Here is a 15,509-nt window from a genome sequence, read left to right on the forward strand (position 1 = left end):
GAGAGGCAGCTATAGGCTGCTGAGTAGTGGTGAGTTTTTTTTACATCACTCAGTCTGGACCATGCCGCTTTCAGGTCGCTTTGTAAGTGAAGTTGGTGCTGAATAATTGAATAATGGTGTTAATTTTTGAGTTGAGCCCTGAGCCCTACCGAATTGGGGCCCTGTGGATTGCGTAAAATCAATATCAGCGAGCGAGTTACATTTTTAATGCAACGAATTGCAACGAGCACAAAGTTAAATCACCTTAATGTGAAAGTACTGTGTACGCTTAATGATTCTCGGTTTGGCGGTAAAATATATAGATGCTTATCAAAAATCAAGTTGATTGCAATTTGCCGTTCAAAATACTTTTTTGAATGACTTTGCCATGTTTATTAACCTTTATTCACTTGAAGCAAGAGATTGACAAACAGAGGACCGTTTATTTGATCATTTCCTTTCAAAAATGTTATGCAAATTGTACAGGAGTCCCCCGAGATACGACTGTACTTGGGACCGAAAAAATGTTCCAAAACAAGGCGTAAGTCGAAAAAGTCGTATGTCGAATATCTATGAATATAAAGTTTATAACTGAAGTTGAAGAGTTGGAATTTATGATATCGTGTATTTTATTTAAAATAATGTTCGATAATGTAATAATTATATTTTAAAACTCGTACACAATATAGATATTCAAGATAGGGTAGTTGTGGAATGTTTGGAAATGTGTGTATAACGGTTATCAGACCAGATATTCAAAAAATACATCAATTTCTTTGTCAATGACAACTTTTAACTGTCAAAATCGTCGTATCTGCGAATCGTCGTAACTCGAGGGGGTCGTAACTCGGGGGACGCCTGTATTGGTAATGTAATTTAATAGCATCGTTTATCGAGTTGTTTGAAAATATTTTTAACCTTTTTTACAATATTCGAATCCTTCACGATTCTAGTCAGCGTTTTATATGGAGTTTGACAGTTGGAGGCTGACATCATGTAAACACTCCATACAAAGCCACCCAAAAAACTAGCCTGCGATTTTCAACCTAAATTATTCTAGCCTCAAAGCTAGAATTAGATTCGAGTACCTGCTCGAAAACACGGTGTTGTTTACATTTTCGCCAAGGTGCATTAAAGAGATCAGGTGGTGGAATCTAGAATCAAAGTGTATGTAGACCCGGTGGTCTCATACCAAATTTGAACGTCACTTTTTGACAGGATGGGTGAAAGATTTTGCTCAATCAAAGCTTGACGAATACACAAAACATTCTTAAAATCATCATTCAGAAGCAGAAGCGATAAAAATCAGCCTTCTAAATACATACACCTTGGGATAAGCCCACCTGTATATTATACCTACTTTGATAACTGCTCGAAAACTGCTATACAATGCTGCTACAGCTGATAGACTGCAAATTCAGCCTACGATCTAGAAACTATTCTAAATAGTTCTAAATATTACATGCATGACTAATAACTGTAGCACAAAAAAATATGAAGAACGACACATTTTCATCATCATTTGAACGTAAACTTTGAAGCTCTCGAATAAAAACCTCCTAGTTGTAGCGAAAGCATCACATATACTCTTGTTACCCCAATATTTACACAAATTTCTATTATTTCAATTTTCAATTACATTAACACAGCTCGTTACGATTCGCTCAAATTGCTCAATAGTGACGGATATTTTACTTCACCTAAATCACTTCTAAATGGTTGGGTACAAAGTACGAAATACATGCAAAGCTATGACAAACCTACAAAAAACAAGAAACAATAATAACCCTTTTTGCATGGACAATGTCTGGGTGAAAGACGAAACCTACCGTAAAGCGACCGTAACCGACCGAACCGTAAAGCGCTTGATTGAATAAGCGGAAAAGCCAAACAGATATTATACTTTCAATTTGCCCTCCCCATCACCACCACCATCATCAGGGATAAGTAGAAAAACATGTCTGAGTGAATTTATGGCGTGTTTTAGCATTTTCCCCCGCCACCCGAAATTCCAACCGGGAGGATATCAATCATTTAATCATTTCTCAGCGTTTTGTTTTCGGTTCCTTCAGCGTTTGTGTGTGTGTGTGTGTGTGTGTGTGTGTGCATATCCAATTTTGATACTTTTTTGACTGAACTTTCTCCTCTCTTTGCTCTCTTCACATTGCAGAACCGTTCCCTCGGCGGTGGCCCAGAACAAATGCGCTGACCCTCGACCTCAAACCCTTGGCACGTCGGCAAAGCACAGGTAAGCACAAACACACAGGCATAGAAACGTAAACGGTTCCTAAGAGGAACGATAGCACACGAAAAAAAAGCAGCCAACCACCTCCCTACGAAATTCGCGCACCAAACCGCATCATAACATCCCACCACAGGTTGCGCACGGACGGATCCGGGAAGGAAATAAATAAATAAAACTGCCGCCCGGTTCTTCGGGAGGCCGCAACCCTTAAAGGGGAGGCTTTCGCTCACCGAACGGGCGAAGACACGGGAGGAGAGATATTGGGGTGTGTTGGCCTCGAGGCCACGAAAGGATAGAGTCAATAAAAAGTAGCACAATAAATCTTCGTTTTGCACGCGTTCGAGGTTGGCTGATTTTGTTTGGCGCTTTTTTTTGTATTCATTTCGTTGTTTCGTTGCTGTTCCCCCATTTTTCGTTTCGAAGGATTTGTACTTTTCTACTCCTCTGCGGGAGCGCGAAAACATGGTAAGAACCACCGTTATCTTCCAAACTGGCGGAGGGCTAAACGAACGCGCCGAATAGTGAGCCGGTGGCAGCCGCAGGTCTTGTCGAAGGCCTAGGTCCGCAACGTTTAATATCAATAACGAATAATGTTTTCTAAGGAACGGAGGTGCATGTTCAGCCCCCCCGCGTAGAAAAGGGACGAGACGCGGTGAGCAGGAAAAGGGGTGGAAACGGTGCAATAACATAAAATAAGCAAAGGCCAAACGATGCTGCCAGCTCCTCACCCGGGATTGGGGGGGGGGGGGTGGGGGGAACGGAACATCGCACAAAACATCCACCTGTTGAGCGAGCATACCCGCCAAAGGCGCACTCTCCAGTGCGTGCATTTGCATCACCTTTGCATCATCAGCCAGTCGGTTGATATTCGGTGCACTTGATCTTTCCAAGCAAACCTTCATATCGAGATGTTTAATGGATTTCACCGAAGGCTTACTGGCGATGCATTGGGGTTGCAGCAGCATGCACATGGCAGCGATGTTGTTTTTTTTTGCTTTTTCTTACGCACAATGAAGAGTGACAGTTGCACTCAGTCGGTTAAATGTGCCGCCATTGCTGTACGCGCGCGGCCCGAACACGTGTGGGAAAGACTGGTGGGGCTTTGCGTCCACCAGGGTCAGGAGGTTTTATTGAAACAAGATTGATGTACTCGAATCAAGATGCCAACCTTGTCTACAGCAATAAAACTTTTGCCAGAAATAGTTTAATTATGCCTGCGGGATTATTTATGACGAATTGTTTTATCTCGTGGTGCAACCATTCGCTATTTTTTACTTAAGTTACTGATATTGGAAGTATTTTAATGAAGAAATGACAATCGATCATGAATCCATGGAGTTGATTGCATGAACACTGTTTCTAGTTATTTAAATAATTCCCAGCATGCAAACATACATAAAAAGGTAGTGTGTGTGTGAGGGAAAATGGCATTTAAATTGTCTGGTTTCGCTATATTCTATAAATTTAAGCAAATTTTAAAAAAATATAAAAGAAAGCCCCAAGTAACGATAATTACCACCGAAACAGTCGTAAAAAATTAGACAACTGACTATATGTGCCAGTAAATCATACAATACTTAATTTAAGTATTGTAAATATAATTTCTTGCATTGTAAAATAATCTCCGAAGCTTCCCTGCAGTCTTTCGCAGTCCATTTTATACCCTAACACCATACCTGTCCTGAGAACCGAGTAGATAATGTATTCTCTAGACTGGTTTTTCAGCTATTAACTAACTAAATGTCAAGAAAAATCAACTAGTAATGACTTAACTAAAGGAATAAATCAATATCATGGATAGTTGTTATGTTAAGCTCATCAAGAGGAAGATTCGAAGCTACCAACAATTCTTTATTATGTACATCTGTCGCCTTCTATTGTAGCTTTGGTACATTTTTAAATGTCTGGACGCATCTATAGCGATATTTTGTACCATGTATCGTAATATCACGCTTCAAAATATAGCGAAAAAATACTAGTTGGTTATTTTCAGCTCCAGTCCACTATACTCTGTTTCATTTGATATTATAATTAGCTTCATTGTGCTCTCTTAGCTTCATTCTAAGAGTCGTGTTATGTTTGCTAGCAGTACTGGAGCTATTATCGCAAGTCTAATTATATATCAAATACAAATGACGTACTTTTATCCTTCAATACCCTAGCAACAATAGCAATAATAATATAACCCCCAACATGCCTTAAGATAGTAACATGATCTACAGCACGCTAGGAATGTGTATTATTGCAATCATTTTATTTATAGTACACATCGCCAATAGTACAGCAATGGTCAAGAAAATAGACAAGCTTCTCAGAGTGAGTCAATGCAATCCCACAAGAGCCTGCTGGTGCGCTTAATGAGTGAAGGGAGCTTAAAATCAACCGAACGTGAGGTTCCCCCGAGGGTCTCAATTTCGATCCCAAAACACCTCTCCCGCTACCCGCAGCCAGCAACCGATCGTGCTGCCCATCCCAAAACCCCAGCGAAACGATTAAGAAAAATTGGGCTTTAAATTAATCGTAAAACCTAAAGCCACTCAGCCGCAGCACAGCGCTGAGAGCTGCGAGAAAGCCCCATATAAACAAAGCAACAACAACAAAAAGAAGCCCACCATCCAACAACAACAACAGCAGCGCAAACGGCAACTAGTTAACGAAATAAAACAATTAACAACAACACACCGTCTTCGGCCGGATCGTCCGTTTTCCGACCAGCAAGGGGTTTTCTTGGTGGGTTGTTTTATTTTTACATTTAATACCGCTGCACAAGACGCACTTTGGATGCGGGGTTTTTTTTTGCTCCCCTCGCTGCTCTTATAGTCACCCTTTCTCTCCTTCTGTGTTGTCGCACTCCTCCCCCCCCCCCCCCCCCCCATCAAGTACGAATTTGATCGTGTCGATGGGTTTGGTACACACACGCGGCACCAGTACCGTTGCTGCCCTTTTTCGCGATCGTACGCGGTTTATTTATGTCGAGTGTATTGCGTGGTTGTTTTGTTTTTGGTTTGGCGGTTTAAACAACGCGTCTTTTCTTTGTTTTTCCCTTTTCGCTAGGGTTTGCTGCAGTGCCTTCAGCTTCTTTTCTACATTCGCGTGCACTTTTTTGGCATTATCTGTGACTTTTCCTGTTTATTTTTATTGTCTCCGTGTGCGCGCGCGTTGCGCGTATTTGTTGCCATCTCCCCGCATTAAAGCCTACACTACACCCGTTTTCGAGAATCGAAACAAGCTCCGGCATTTTAGATCGTGTGAAACTGCCAAATTCGCAATTAATGTTAAGCGCCGCTGGGAGCGGAAGGGAGTGAGAAACGGGTTTGGGCGACAGTTGGAGAGCAGTTATTGCGCGTGTGTAAGGGAAACTCAACGCCCTAAGGAGGGAGCCTACACCCGCCCTGAATTGCTTCATTTCGATGCTGCAAATGTCAACGAACTGGATTGATTGTTTCCAAATTGAGACATTCAGCAGGATGGATGGGAAATTTCTAGCTCCCTTGTAAAGGAGAGCAAGTCTAAAATGGCTCAAAACGTGACTGCCATTTTGTATATTAAAAATAAAATGATCATTTTATTTGCAAAGTTTCACATCCTTGCAACACTGTTGCCCAACACACGCTTGCATCATTCACTTGGTAATTTTACAAGTACAATTTTAAAGCATGAGCTCACCTGATCGTCACATTCCATATCACAGCCACCTCAAACCAGTGGGTAACGTAATTTGGCTAGCACTGAACTAGTGAACCGTCCTCCTTACTAGCCGGTTAGTATGTAAATTTAGAAAACTCGTCCCCGCCATGGAATGTCAGCTGGGAGAATATTTATTACAACGTTTGTCAGCGCAATGAGCTCAGCTTTTGGTCTGCCCGCCCTCCCGTGCTCAGCTCATGTTGCAGTTTACGAGCTCGTACGCGTTTCGGACACGACATACTGGATCTGTTCAGGCACGTGTTTGGATGCGTGCTATTTTTTTCATAAAGAAGGCACACACACACGATATGGGTGAATCTTTATTTTTGCAAATGGTGCGACTAAAGATTAAATTGTAATCAAGTGGTGTTAATAAAGCGCCGCTGATGGATTTCAATGGCACGGAGGTGATGTAAGTGCAGCGCTGAAGGATGTCAATACGAATGAAAAGTAATGACTTGCGACACTTCTACGCCAATTGAACATACTCCTATCAAACGAATGAGTAATTATGAAGTGACAATTGAAAGCATTTATACAATGACTACAATGACGGCGATGTGGTTAGTTTGTGAAGCTGTTGTCAAGTGTGAGTTACGGCGCAGATGTATCGGATTTATCTAAGATAGTGATGGGTAAGATAGGGAAAAATCTGGAATAGACTCCGATACAAATCCGGAAAGTTTCAGAACCGACTCTGATCTGCCCATCTTTATCCGGAGTCGTTTGGAATTGTCTGAAGCCGTCCAAAATCGTCCGGAGTTGGAGTCATCTGGAGTCATCCGAAGACTTCCGAAGTCGTCCCGAGTCGCCTGGAGTCATCCGGAATTGTTCGGAGTCTTCCGAAGTAGTCCGGAGTCGTCTGAAGTTGTTCGTTTTTTTCTGGAGTTATCAGAAGTCGTCAGAAGTCCGGAGTCGCCCGGAGTCGTCCAAAGTCGTCCAGCGTCGTCTAGAGTCGTCCGGAGTCATCCAGAGTCGTCTAGAGTCGCCGGAGTCGTCCGGAGTCGTCTAGAGTCGTCTGGAGTCGCCCAGAGTCGCCCAGTGTCTCACAGAGTCGTCCAGAGTTGTCCCGAGTCATCCAGTGTTGTCCGGAGATGTCCGGAGATGTCCGGCGACGTCCGGAATTGTACACGTCTGAAATCGTCTGGAATCGACCAGAGCCGTCCAAATTCTTCCGGAGTCGGCCAGAGTCGCCCGAGGTCAGAGCCGGCCGGGGGATCGGCATTACCCTGCACCTTTTCCCATTGGCATTTAAATAGATTTTAGTTTTAAGTTTTTTTTTTTCAAAACACCTTCGGTGAAGTAGCAATGGAAAAAAAAACCTGAAAACCAATGAGCATTTGCTTCCCTACACAGGAGTAATCGATCGACATACTAAGTATAAGCAATGTTTGGATTTTTGCAGGCAAAACTGTGTATGATTTTGCAAAAACAACTGACATTTCGTCAAAACATGGAATCTAAAAGATGCAATACAAAAACACAATATTTTTTAGTCGTTGTGATATAAAAATGTGATTTTTTTTTATCATCAATTCAAACAAACTGTCAAAATCACTGATTATGACGACACTTTTTGCAATGTTATTCTACATCCCTACTATTTCGTCATTGCCCTTGTAGCCTAGCGCTAGTTTGCAACGATTGAGCAAACGGCATCACTCGGCAACGAAGCCGACGACCGGGAAACTGTTCTCGCGTAAATACTTCCCACTTGCTCAAGCGCCACCTTAGTTTACCCGTCGCCTTAATTCCCCACCCATTCCCGCTGGTTGGCGCTTACGCGAAGGGCAGAATAGTTTCCCTTCCCTGTCCCAAAAAAAACCACCGAAATTTCTCACCAGCTCGGCCCGTGCAATGCACCTGAACCTTCGCCTTTAAATTCCTCACGCACAGAAGGGCACATTGGCGACCGTATGGCTGCGAGACGAGCTGTGAGACTGTTCTGCCGCCGCTCCGTGCGCGTCGTAGTTGATTTGTCTCTTGAATCGCACCGAAAAACAAAACCCCTGGCCGGTTTTATCGCAACCCAAAGTGCGGGTTTGTTTCCTATTTTGCGCGAGCATTGCATTGTGTGTGCGCACATCACCACAGTGAGGGATGCAACACAAACACCTCACGATGCGCACGAGTTTCATTCCGTTCTGCTGCATTCCTTTTTCATTTGGGTGCGTCCGTAGAAATAGAACATGCGCTCGCAATGCACTTCTGTTTGAGTGGAGGAAATGTGCGAAGAAGAAAACACAAAAAAAACACTCACAAGTGTCGACGTCCTAATGCAAACGTCAGCAGGATGTGTTTTTTGTCGGTGGCACCTGGACACATTGTACTGTGTTGAGCACTGCTGGTGTTCTGCTGTGTATGCTTTTTTGTTGTTTATTCCCTTTTAATCAGCATTTATTCATCATGTGGAGGTTCAGCTCTGTTTAACTAATAAAAAAAACCTGAAAAAGATAGCATAAACCTCATATATCAGTCGCTGCAATGAAATTAACCGTACAACGAACATGAAACACGATCCACCACACTTGACATTCTTCCACTCCAGCTCCATACAGCCCTTTTCAAAAGTACCTTCACTACAAACGTAATTAAAAAAAGAAGTTTACGCGTGTACAAAACCGTAAAAAATGCACACACTTTTGAAAAGCAAATACACTACCACCCGTGCCGGGAGGACATGCCCTTGATTCGCAAAACTCGACCCACCCGCTGAGTCTGCACATTTATGCTGCGGCATGCACTTTTACCAGGTGGTGGTCGACGACGACAGCGCATGATGTTGATGAATACGTGTGTTGACCACATGAAATGATCCTCCCCGTGCAGCCCCCATTCCCCTTCACGCTTTACTTCACTTTCAATGAAATTTCGAGCATTGAATGCATCCGACCCGAGTTTCCATTGCTCGCTGCTGTTTGCGGCATTCAAGGAGCACCGGGAGAAAGTATGTCCCGCACACCGACAATCATGTTCACACACTTGCTGCAGCTGCTGGTGGGAAATGTTCGCGCTCGGTTCACTGTGAGCGGCACTGTTTTGTGCCGGAACGAACGAAAGAATGCAAATGAGAATAAATAGGTGCATTTTGGTGCGGTGCAGCGTACTCCGCCGCAGCGATTGCACCGAATCTTGACACTTGATTCGGTCCGTCCGTCCCTTGAGCACGGATTCTGCCGAGGTCCTCTAGCGCTACAGTGTGCTGTCACGGGTGTGGGCCAACAGGCAGCAAAAATGCAACGAATTCTACATGTCCGGCTGTCGGTGGTACCGATCGAAATAACGCACAAAAGAGCACACCTTCCGAGGGAGAGCGCGCGCAGGAGAGTTTTGTTTGCAAATTTTCAGCCACAACGAAATGCGAACGCATATGTGCAACACCGCACGTTGCTCCCGTTCCGTTGCGACTTTCTTTCAACCTCAACACGTTGAATGGGCCCCGGCGAACGGAGACGATTCGACCGCAAGCTGGCGGTGACATGGCATCGACTTTTTGCGGTTTGTGGCCGGCTGGCTGCAGACACATTCCTTATCGTGTTCGTAAAACGTGTGCCCGCAGGCAACTGTCAACAGTATTTCAAACTCAGTTGATATGGTGAGCAGATTATTAACAGGTACTGTGGAAGTGCCTAGCACTGTAGATGCATAAACACACATACACACAGTCGCACGCCGTCTTTCCTCTGACAGGGATGAGTAATAATGAAGTGCTACACGCATCAAAAGCATGCGGTTTTGCAATTGTCAACTCTGTGGTTCATTGTTGAGAGAAGGCTCTTGTTTGCAAGTTTGTAAATGAGTGTGGTTTTTTGGGAAAAACTTCACAAGAGACACAGTGCATTGCTGGATTGCATTTTTAGAGCATTTCAAAACCACCACAAATAAACCGAAATGAACTTTTCATTGTTTGTTGTTTCATGTTTGCTTCTACAATGGATCGAACGAAGTCACACACTGATTTGAATTTCGAGGTGGGTTATATCTTTCAAATCGTACTCCAATGAAATCCTTTGCACACCATTCAGGCAACCAATATTGCGATCAAAAAGTGGTATTTTGATCGAGTCCTTTGCAGAGACTGGACTCGAATTACCAGGGTTTTTACTTAGAAGAGACATGCTCGATACATTTTAGCTTGTTTGCCTATAATCTATCACATTGATCAATTCTACTGCTTTACAAGGATTGGAAGATAAGTTTTGGCTCAAATTAGCTAATATTTGTACCATTAGTACATTTAAAAACTTTTAAAATTAAGAATTGTGCTATTTTTAATGTTAAACTAAATCCTGAACCTTGCTTAACAATTAGTTCAATGTCTAAAACTACCAAATGGCATCAACATTACAGAATGGTATTTTTGTTGATAATCACGATATTTGTCGAACGCGGATATTCGAGTTACGCCGCTGTCATATTATTTAAATTATATTTGGCTGATAGATCACGTCCGGCTATTCATTCTACAAGACATTGGATTAACTCAAACAGGGATTTAGACATAACAAATACTGTTTAAAAAGCTTTAAATTCGAAAAGCGAGAGCGTTATAATATGGCAAAGAGAACTGCACTGTTTTACGAACAAGTTTTCACTTTTGACAGCATTCCTCAATAGTTCTAAAGATGTTTTTAAATAACTATCTAATAATTGCGAAAGCTACGCTGATTAAAAACATCTCGAGAGCGTTGAATAATTCTTTTAACATTGGAAACTGTCTCGGAAAACAGTGTATGTTTTGTAACCAATGTCAATAGATGAAAAATACTTTAGTACATAAAGTCAGCATAAATCCTTATATTGAAAAATTAAAACATTCCTCTTTTCTCAGTTCCTCCTCAGCTCGTTCCTGACTCTTAATACGTATTGTCATGTATGTGATATTTATCTTTGAACAAGATTCTCAGATGAAATCGTCCGTGCACTGATGTAGAATGGTTTAATACATCACATGGACGAAAGCGAAAAAAACGAATCTCAAAAAATCAAAGAATCCCAAGGTACGAAAAGCAGCAACAGAAAATCTATCAGAAAATCGATTAAATTTAAATTGATATCCGTCAATCAAATGTGTAATAGGATAACCCACACTTAACTACAAAACTGTTGAGGTACAATCAAAAGCATGCCTCATTTTTTTTAAATAATAAAACAATCAAATGATAATAAAAGAGCAATACCAACATACCTGAGGGTTTGCGCTTTGATCGTGTGAAACTAATTTCCTGCTCTTTTCGGATATACACATTATTATCCACCTCTTCGTAGCTATCGCACAAAGAGGCGTTTTTTCGGTTTCTTCATCCGCTTTACAATTCGAGATCCGTTTTATTTTCTCGAAATCCGAGTTGGGTCGACGAATTCAACGTTCTCTAAATCAATTACAATCGATCGCCACATCTAAACTGGATGGCTAATCCTCTGGTTCCTCCTCCTCGTCAGCCTCTCCTTCCTTCTGCTTCACATCTTCATCCTCTTCACTTTCATCATCGTCCTTCTCGGCTTCCTTCTCTGTATCGGCAACTTTCACGCCCGGAAGTTGCTCTTCCTGGTCGTCGCAGGACTTCATTTCCGGTGTTTCTGATTCTGTGCCACCCGCTGGGACAGTTTCGGTGGTTCCTTCTCCACTGGAAGGCGGCGAAGTGTCGCCTGTGTCCTTCCCCTTCTCGGCAGCAGATTCCTCCGTTTCGAGGTACTGTTCCCAGTTGCCACGCCGCTTGTCAATGTCGGCATCAGTTTCGGCAATTCTGTCGGTGGACGTAAAAAAAAAAGCACAAACGTTAGAGAAAAGGCGAAAAGTCCACAATAGCGGGGAAAGAATTTCACTCGCCCGAACGTGACTTACCGGTACTTTGTCCGCCCGTCCCAGATCGCTGCCGTCAGCTTTCGCTGCCCGAAGAAGCGCCCATTCATCATCTGCACCACCAGGTCCGCTTCCTCCGGGTCGCCCATCGTCACCTGGGCCACCCCTTCCGGGTGCCGGTCGTACAGCAGCACGCGGCGCACGGTGCCACACTTGCCGCACTCCTCGCGCAGATCGTTCTGGTACTCGAGCAGCAGATGGACCTCGCGATCGAACAGCTCCGGCTCGAACAGGTTCTTGATGATGACGATACGCTCGTGCTTCGACCGCTCGCCGCGCATCTTTTCCGGGCGCCAGTCAAACAGCCTGTCAGACGAAAACAAAGAGGGTGAGAAGGAGCATTCGATTAGCCGTTGTGTGGCTCCGGCATCGTCCGTAAGTAGCCGCGCAATCGATCGGTCAACCGTAAAATCGTTCTCGCTTTTGGTGGAATCATCGCTTCCTGCTGCTGCCTCTGCGGTGGTTTGATTGTGCCTGTGCACGCACTAAAAACTCGTTAAAAGTGTAGCACACGGGACGACCTGCTTCTCGTCCGACCAGCGTGTTCCGCCGCCTTCAAGTGGCGCCTCTCAATAGGCGCCCAGTGTTTGCTAACGCACGGCACGCAAAACCATCCCTAATCCGCTGTTTGACGGTAAACTTGCGAAACCAATTGAAAATGAACTGCGTGCGTAAAGATAGCAAGCGCCCGTGCGCGTAAGACACTCTCAGCCCGGCACAAGAGTCGAACCGAACCGAAGTCTCAACGGGAGCACATGATCATGATCATCACACGGTGAGGATAACGACTGCCCTTGCGCCCTTGCATCGTGTCCGCCCGTCGACGGCGTGCCCTCTGTGTGAAGCGCAAGAAGCAAGCAACGGCACATCACGCGTAATGAGTCACACACTTGAAACGTGCCATTGAGAGGATAGCCGTGCCGTGCCAGTTTCACACCACACCGATGCGTGGTGTTTTCGTGCTGTCGCAAAATGGTGCTAAGAAAAGGGGGGATGGAGGACGGTTGAGTTTTTGCAAAGCAGGAATAAATTAACGTTTCGCGACTGCTTTCTCGGTGGAGGCGCCAGGCGCGGAACAATTTATACATTTAAAAAAACAACTCCTAATAGAAAATCCCGCTGGAATAACAACATCTTCTCTTACTTAAAGTCATTCGTCGTGATTCATCACGCGAAGAAGTGCATACCGAATGGAAAACATACACACTAACAGAAGGGAGGAGATTAACAAAGGCAGCTAGCGAAATTGCGGAGTTGTTTGTATTGTTTCGAAAGCAATGTTAATTTATTGCACATACTCAGCATTAAGCGAGTGCGGCACGTACGGGCAATAAAAGTGCTAAATTAAATACCTGTCTCTTCTGTTCGTCTTGCTCGCTGCTAAAACAGGCACGATGAGAGGAGCACATGCTCTCACTCATACCGTTATTGGTCGCGTTACAACCAGCGGCAAGCGTAGTAACTCGGTAAAACCCCACATCTTTTGCTGGCGACATGTGTAGTGTGCGTAATTATCTCGTTGTTTTCTTAATAACACGCTAATGTTTATTGGGTCGTATTTTGATGTCGAAATACGCGCTTATAGATAGGGTGTAAGCCGATCTGTGGCTGGCTATCTCTTCCCTGTCAATAACCGTTTATTTTAAGAGATCAAAATTAAGCACACCTTTCTGAGGCCATGAAGACATCATTCCCATTATAGCCAACAAACACTTTTATCTTAACAAAGCGTCCTTCACAGCGCGAGAGCCAACATTAGCGCTGCCTTATTTGCTAACGAGCAGCCACAACCAATCGCGGGTTTTAAACTGAAACTAACTTTCGCTTGCGCTTCCACTAACTATCAAAGCGAAACACCGCAACAATTAGCATCCGAGTGCGCCCCAAGCTGGCATGGATTCGCCTCCGATCAATCCCCTACGTTTGCTCCGTCCGTCTCCGCCGGGTGTGCTAAATGAGAATGATCATAATTTATGCTAAACGCTGCCGGTCAGGCAGAGGCGAAAACTGCCCAACAAGACGTTTTGCTACGCCACGTAAGAAAAAATAAGCAAGGAAGAAACAACCTTCCTCCAGGGGAGCGGCAATACTTACGATTCCTGCATCTTCTTCAGCCGCTCCTTCTCCTTTTTGCGCATTTTTGGCTTGAGCGTTGGGTTGTATTCGCCCCGCATCTGGAACTCGGCCCGCTGCACTTTGATCTTGTGGCCGCGCACATCGTAGTTGTCGAGAATTTTCAGCGCCAAATCGACGGACTCGATCTGAAAGTGAGTGGAAGAACGAGAACACAGGAAGTGAATAACTATTTCCAGCTGCGGTTTCACGTAAATTTAAAGCCAGTATACTGTGAACAGCATACGAAAAGTTTACAAATTGGTTGGTAACATTAAACAAACCGTTAATACTATAGCTCCGGCACAGTGAAGCTGGCTTTAAACAAACGCCCTCATAATCAACCTTACGGCAAACGCTTTTCGCTTTTGGCAGTGTCAATACCGGGTCGACCGGGTACGAGCGGTCCACTTTCCAACTATCAAGCCCTTAAGTGCCGTCAAGTACGCACACGAGAGCGTTTCAATCTGAGCAAACACGGGGAAGAGGAACTCCAGCGTAATCGGTCGCGTGTCCACCAGTAGCCACCAGCACCGTTGCGAGCTGCATCAAAAGGTGCTAAATGCAGCGCAAATATTGATACTTTCATTCGGCACCGGCCACGTGACACACACGCATGGTGGGACTTGCGTTTTGCGCAAACACTCCGCTTGCGCTCTTTACTTCAGCGCAACGGCAGCATAAAAACGCTGACAATCGAATAAGCTGGGGGGGGATGAGGCCCTCATCGAAAGCGGGATCGATATTGTTTGTCCAGTGCACTCGGGGTGCTCAATTTGCTGATGACGTTTTCGTTTCACTGCTGTCGTTGCTGCTATTATTGTTATTATTATTATTACTACAGGGCTGTTTGCTGTACCTTCGGGAAGCTCGGGAGGGAAAGGAGTTAAAGACTCGCTTCCACGGTTACGTATGTGCGTCCCCGTGGTGGTGATGCTGGCAAGGGGCAAAGGGAAAGGAACACACAGCCAGTGGAGTGCATTTCGGAATGAAATCAATTTGTTACACACGACTCGCTTTAGTGCAGCGGGTAAATAATGGGTCACCGAGGACTATTAGGAGCACAATTTACTCGGCAACAGTAAAGCCTCGGTACTCGATCAATAGCCCAATTGGAAGTGTGTGGAGCTGAAGACTTCCCAGTGACCGTAGTCTGGTACTGGTGAAGTGATTAAACATTAAGGTTTAAAATTAAATAAATTTTAAAATAAATTTTAAACTTCTCATTGTAAAGTTATGTAGGTATTGAAACACATTTTGGAATTATATTCGACAAAACATTGTGTAAAGCGGTCCTTTAATTGAACTTTGCGAAAGGGATGTCTCGATCACATCCAGCATTTCATTAAATTTTCATTTTAAAGTGTACATACAAGTTATATCCTAAACTGAGACATGGAGAAACGACAGTTTTTAGAATACAAGATAGTCAATTTTGATCCAGAGTCAAGATAGTTGTGGGATATTTCCTAAGAATTGAGACAGCAATCAAGGACCAAAACCAACGTCAGAATCCAAACCAGAACAAAACTAGGACCGTTTCAACAACTTATATCTATTATCCGGCACATTAACCGGAACCCGAACAGAGATCTTGTCCCTGGGACCAGAACAGAATGTCCT

At 44.0% G+C, this 15,509-nt stretch overlaps 2 protein-coding genes across 4 annotated transcripts in view; one reads left to right on the forward strand and one right to left on the reverse strand.

Annotated features, from left to right (window-relative positions):
* The window catches only part of LOC121592152, a 97,303-nt gene that overhangs the window by 43,358 nt on the left and 38,436 nt on the right, over positions 1-15,509 (forward strand). For all 3 annotated transcript variants that reach the window (XM_041913522.1, XM_041913525.1, XM_041913523.1), the window contains exon 2: positions 2,150-2,227. The gene's annotated coding sequence lies outside the window, so the exon portion shown is untranslated. The remainder of the gene's footprint in view (positions 1-2,149; positions 2,228-15,509) is intronic.
* Positions 11,215-15,509, reverse strand: part of LOC121592151 (HIV Tat-specific factor 1) — a 54,685-nt gene continuing 50,390 nt past the window's right edge. The window contains exons 3-5 of the mRNA XM_041913521.1: positions 13,869-14,035; positions 11,757-12,080; positions 11,215-11,658 (exon numbers count right to left, since the gene is read on the reverse strand). Of these exons, the coding sequence (XP_041769455.1) occupies positions 11,325-11,658; positions 11,757-12,080; positions 13,869-14,035 (825 nt within the window). The 3' untranslated portion in view covers positions 11,215-11,324. The remainder of the gene's footprint in view (positions 11,659-11,756; positions 12,081-13,868; positions 14,036-15,509) is intronic.

The sequence above is a fragment of the Anopheles merus genome, chromosome 2L (assembly GCF_017562075.2).
Source record: "Anopheles merus strain MAF chromosome 2L, AmerM5.1, whole genome shotgun sequence".
In the NCBI taxonomy this organism is placed as follows: Eukaryota; Metazoa; Arthropoda; class Insecta; order Diptera; family Culicidae; genus Anopheles; species Anopheles merus.